The 5,228-nt window shown below is 43.3% G+C and overlaps 1 protein-coding gene across 1 annotated transcript in view; it reads left to right on the plus strand.

Annotated features, from left to right (window-relative positions):
- SHPK (sedoheptulokinase) overlaps window positions 1-5,228 on the plus strand; it is a 6,911-nt gene that overhangs the window by 296 nt on the left and 1,387 nt on the right. The window contains exons 2-5 of the mRNA XM_010131680.1: window positions 2,172-2,355; window positions 3,509-3,661; window positions 4,846-5,021; window positions 5,136-5,228. Coding sequence (XP_010129982.1) covers window positions 2,172-2,355; window positions 3,509-3,661; window positions 4,846-5,021; window positions 5,136-5,228 — 606 coding nt within the window. The remainder of the gene's footprint in view (window positions 1-2,171; window positions 2,356-3,508; window positions 3,662-4,845; window positions 5,022-5,135) is intronic.

Consider the following 5,228-nt stretch of genomic DNA (forward strand, 5'->3'; position numbering starts at 1 on the left):
GTTCGGAGTCTTACAATGCAGAAAATAAAATTTTAACACTGAAATGAGCTGTGGGAAACTGCTGCATGTTCACTTTCGTCTTCCGTAAAACAGAACTAACAGATCTTCTTCTGTGGGAATTTCACTTTAATTACTGGAATTTCAGCTACTGACTGTGGTTAACAATGTTGTTTACACAGATCAGCTGAAGATTTAGTGTTACAGGATTCCGGCAGAGTCAGCACAATTATTAATATGAAGGAGGAATAACATGTTTGTGGCTTGTTATTTGTTGGTCCATCGTATGCTGTCTGCTGCCAGTGGAAGGGACATCATGTGAGTGGCTGGTGGGGAACGTTGGTCATCTCAGGGAACAGCTGTTGCTCAGTGTCTCAATACCTTCTGAGGAGTCTGCAGCATTAGCGCTTCTCTGTATGCCTTGAAAAATAAGCTATGCTTGATCTTTATGTTAGAATGGGCACAGCAATAGCTACCCACCAGTGCACATTGCTACGCTTTTTTGAAGTGCTTTCAAAAGTAGAGGAGAAAAAGTAAAGTTTGGTAAATGAAGTCGTCTTTTTTTTTTTTCTCCCCCAAAAAATCTCAGGGCATTTTTTTTCCCTAGCAAGTCCTAGACTGTCATGTTGCATTCACCTTGCTGCTTATGCTTCTGTTAGTAGGAACTGAAAAACTATTGTGGTCGTGATTCTGAATACTCAGCTGCTTGTAGAATGAAGGGCCAAGACCTCAGAAACAAAATCAGCCGCAGTGGGGTGGTCACATGGGGCTCGATTGTCCAAATACTCAAATAAGCCTTGTGACAGCAAGGATGTGGGGAAAATGCTGGCCTTGGACTGCCAGCTCTGTGTGATAGGGATGGGTTATCTTCTTGGCCAACGTCCTATAAACCCACTGAAGTCTAAGGCTTTCAGAAAGTGGCTCCATGTCTTCTTTCTGTTTACCTTATGTAAAATATCTGAACGATTATACAAGTCTTATAATAATAGGAGTTATGCAGGTCAAGCAAAGCTTTACTGTAAACCGCAGAACAAATTTCCCAAAAGTGCTGGTCAAAAGTTGTCAGGGTCTTAATTGCTTTAAGGGACACTGTGCTATTCATTACTGGCTGTAATTTCATGTTAAAATGATTAGAAAGATAGAAATCCAAAGGCTGATGGATAGAAGGAGCTGTTGCTTGCTTTCCACCTCTCCCAAGAGCTGCAAAACTAAGCCTTATGGGTTCGTGATAGACATAGATTCTTATGTCATATTGGTTAATATTTTATTTCCTAAAGCCAGAAGCCACTTGTTTTTTTCATTTCTATCAAGTGAAAGAGGGTGTTTGCTCTCATTTCTCATTTGTTTTGAGTAGACTAAGTGAATCCATGCACTTTGGGACACAAATTACATTTTTAATAGCATCCTTTAGGGATAGATTTATGGTTAATAATGTTACTTAGAATCCATTTAAAACTAGAAAAGCAAAACAATTGGAAATTCAATTCAAGCAGACTTGATAGAACAGGAAATTAAGGGAACAAGAAGTAAGTGTTTGCTTTGCATGTTTCACGTAGTACTTCCCAGCTTTCATGGCTGCTTTTTACTGTGTGACTTCAAATCCTGGTATCCACCCGAGAATGACTCTTCCAGCCATATGGGTGCTGGGCAGTTATGCAGCTGGGGCTCTTCTCTCACCTGCAGCTCAAGTGGTGCAGCACTGCTTGGAACTCTGCTTCCATCCCCAGCCAAAAGCCAGAAGGCTGGCTCGGTTCCACGCTGTCTCCAGCTGGCTCTGTGTCCCCATGCGGGCAGAGCAGCACTTGTCAGAGGCTGAAGCCGTGCCTTGTGCTGAGCCTGTCAGGACAGCGAGTAGCGCACTCGGCTGTAGCAATAGCAGATGTTGCTGAGAAGGGTCTGAGCAGCTCTGAGAAGTTGCAGTGATTTAGCTGAGGCTTTCAGAGGAGAGAATGTGAAGGTTTTGTCAGAGGTGTAGTGTTTTGTGTTGAAAAGGAACATGCTGGGCTGGTAAAACTGAATTAAACCCTGTTCTATGTTGGTGAAGCTTTGTTGCCTAGCACAGGGGAGGGAGTCTCTTCGGTACTTTGCATTGCTCAGTACATAGAGATCCAGGTTTCTTGTTGCAGACCACGCTGCTGGGAGTCGCTGGACTTCACGGATCGTGTGTGTTTCAGGTTGCAAGTGGACAGAGTGTGGTACAGGCCCTGCTTTTGAGCCAGAGGAGGTCAGTCATCTGATTACTTGGCAAGACGGCCGCTGCAGTCCCACCTTCCTCTCTTCTCTCCCTCTGCCACAGTCACATATCAGCTTGGCTACAGGATTTGGATGTGCTACAGTCTACTGGTATTTAAAGAACAGGTACATTTTTCTCAAAAGAGCTTCTGTATCTGGCTACTTTATTGGCAGCTTCTTACCTTGAATTTATGTGACCATTTTTAGTGTTCCTGTAACATGTTAATGCCACTGCAGACTTAGGGGCTGTGTTTCTCTGAAATCATAATATTCAGTAGTCAAAGAGTATATGAAATGTCAGCATTCAATATAAATGATCAACTGAGCACACAAGAGCCTCTGACCTCTTAAAAGTACTACTTTAATTAAAAGTAAAGCTTTTGACCATATAGTAATAGATGCCTGAAAGTATCATGGAGTAATTCTAGTTGTTCCTACCACTCAGAGGAGCTCTGCTAATGCAGTTTGAACACTATAGTTTCGCCTTGTCAAACATGCCTAAAACAGTGAGAGAGTTGCTTTGTCTGGTTGGTGCCAGATGCTGAAACGGTCCCTAAATTAATTCCAGTTCCTTCCTTCCTTAGGCACGAAGATCCTTATGAGGTGTTAGGCATGGTCTGCTTTGTTGTGGCTTGTCTGCAGAGGATAGAATATTTCACTTATGTCTTGGCATCAGCAAGATTTCAAGATTTGCTCTTCAGTTTCAGCTGCAGTATGCTGTGCATCTCAGAGAGCCAGTGTCTTCCTCTGCAGTGAGTTCAGGTTCAATACACGGGGAAGAACTTACTAGATCTTGATTTCTGCTGGTGTGCATCCAGCAAATAAGCGGAGCATGGTATGATCTTGCTTTAGAGCTGGTTAACTCATGAGCCCAGCTGCTTTGTTTTGTTCCCGTTTGTTTCACCATTCATATAATTTGTGAATCCCAGGACAACTGCAGGAATGTACCTATTTTTCTCAAATGATTCAGGATCAACAAAGTGACTTTTTTTTTTCTGCAAACAATGACTACCTTCCTGGTAATGTTTGCAATGGCTTTTGAACCTGGACAACTCAGTCCTTAAAGCTCTGCCTTTCCATCTTCCACCAGGGGATCAGTATTGCTGCGGTGATGACAGCTTGGAAAACCAAAACAACAAAATGCAGGTTGATGACTGAGATGGCTGTTTCATTTTCAGATAGGACCATGCGTGTCTGAAATTCCTGATAGCCATGGAAGTAATCTTGCTCCCGCTGCCCTAAAGCATTGGTTTTGGTTTTAAAATGTTTTGTTTAAAAGTCCAGATTTCCTGAAGTCTTATGATGCGGCTGGCACTGTCCATGACTACGTGGTTGCCATGTTGTGTGACCTGAAGAAGCCACTCATGTCTGTCCAGAATGCTGCCAGCTGGGGATATTTTAATTCCAGAAGCAAAAGCTGGAACACTGACATGTAAGCGCTAAGGTCATTCAGTGGGGTTTGGGTGCTGCTCGTGTCAGGCAATGGGAACACCTCTTTGGGCCCTAAGTATGAGCACGCTGTAGATAGAAAGTGATTGAAAGTTCCTCCTAATCTATTGAGGGGTGGCCTGAACTGAAGAACTATTGAAAGTGTGCTCTGGTTTGTCAGGTAGATGTGTTTAAATTCTGTAAGATCTGGCAGAGTATTTTTAGAAATACAGAAGACAGCAGAGCTGAGAGACTCATCAGTGAGGCCTTGCGTACCAAACTGTCCTCTCCCTTTCTGTGGTGGGATGGGATGGACAAGAGCATGCTGCAGCCAGGGTGTTACCCCTCTGGTGGTGAAAGACAGTTACTACTCTCTAGGTCTTTCAGCTAAGCTCCTTTGTAACTGCTAAGACTTACTTGTGATAATACCTGAGAGTTATTAGGCTACAGGAAATCTTTTAGGGAATCAGTGTGGTTTTTTCTTTAGTTAGTTATTTAATTTAATGATTTGCTCTTTCAGAGCTGAGTGCTAAGGCCTTATATATTTCAGGGCTCAGGTTAGGCCAGGACTCCAAGGTGAAAAGATCTTCATGTGAAGGTATGAAAGAGTGACAGAAACTTGCACTTGGCCTACTGAACTTTTACTAATCCCGCGGTTTAGTAAAAGACACAGAAGTGTCTTGCAGCTGATTGTGTAAAGAGTTCGTTGGACTTAACTGTTTGTGTGATTTGGTTTTGAACCGCTAACTGCATGAGAGCTTAAAGTTCTTTGACACTTAGGCGTTGCATTTTTTTGCTTGTTTTGTGATTGTCTTTACCCTGGAAGTACTGACGTCAGTAGGTTAAACTTGCTGAACATGTACTGTCGAATAATCTCAGGTAGTCTCCAAAACGCAGCATTATACCAGCTACTAGGAAGAAAATCGCTCTAACTCAGGCGAAACCAGGACAATCAGATTGCATGTAAAGGAAAGCTGTTTATTCTTCTAGACTGTTCTAGTTTACCCAGCCCATCGAACTGGAATGCTGCCCCTGTCCAAGACAAAGCTTTCTAAAGCGGTGAAAGCATCCATAAATCGAGCAGCCACAAGTATATGGCCAGGTTCATCTGTGACTTCAAAGAGGTCTTTGTAGTCCTGCCACACATTCCCACAGGGCTCTCCCGCAGTAATGCCGTTCTGATTGCAGATTGAAAAAGTCCGGCTTTCCAGTTCACTTGCTTCCAGAGGTGGGCGACCCTGGCAGCATTGCAGGCAGGACAACCAGTGCATGGCATGGAATACCCAAAGGAGCAAAAGTCGGAATTGCTCTGGGAGATTTCCAGTGCTCTGTTTATTCCTGTCTGACAGAGAGGACCGATGCAGGTATGAACATTTTGGTATCTTGCTTTTCTCATTGCCCTCTTTCAGGGTAGCCTAGTAAAACACAGATTTTTTTTTTTTTCCTTATTTTGTTTTTTCTGCTTGTTTGTGTTCTAGCTCTTAATATCAGTACCTCTGCTCAGCTGACCATCTCAATGCCCCCGGGTTTCCAGCCACCGGAGACGCCAGATCCTTCCTCAGCTGTCACTT

This window comes from Buceros rhinoceros, unplaced genomic scaffold (genome assembly GCF_000710305.1).
Source record: "Buceros rhinoceros silvestris isolate BGI_N320 unplaced genomic scaffold, ASM71030v1 scaffold26252, whole genome shotgun sequence".
Taxonomy (NCBI): domain Eukaryota; kingdom Metazoa; phylum Chordata; class Aves; order Bucerotiformes; family Bucerotidae; genus Buceros; species Buceros rhinoceros.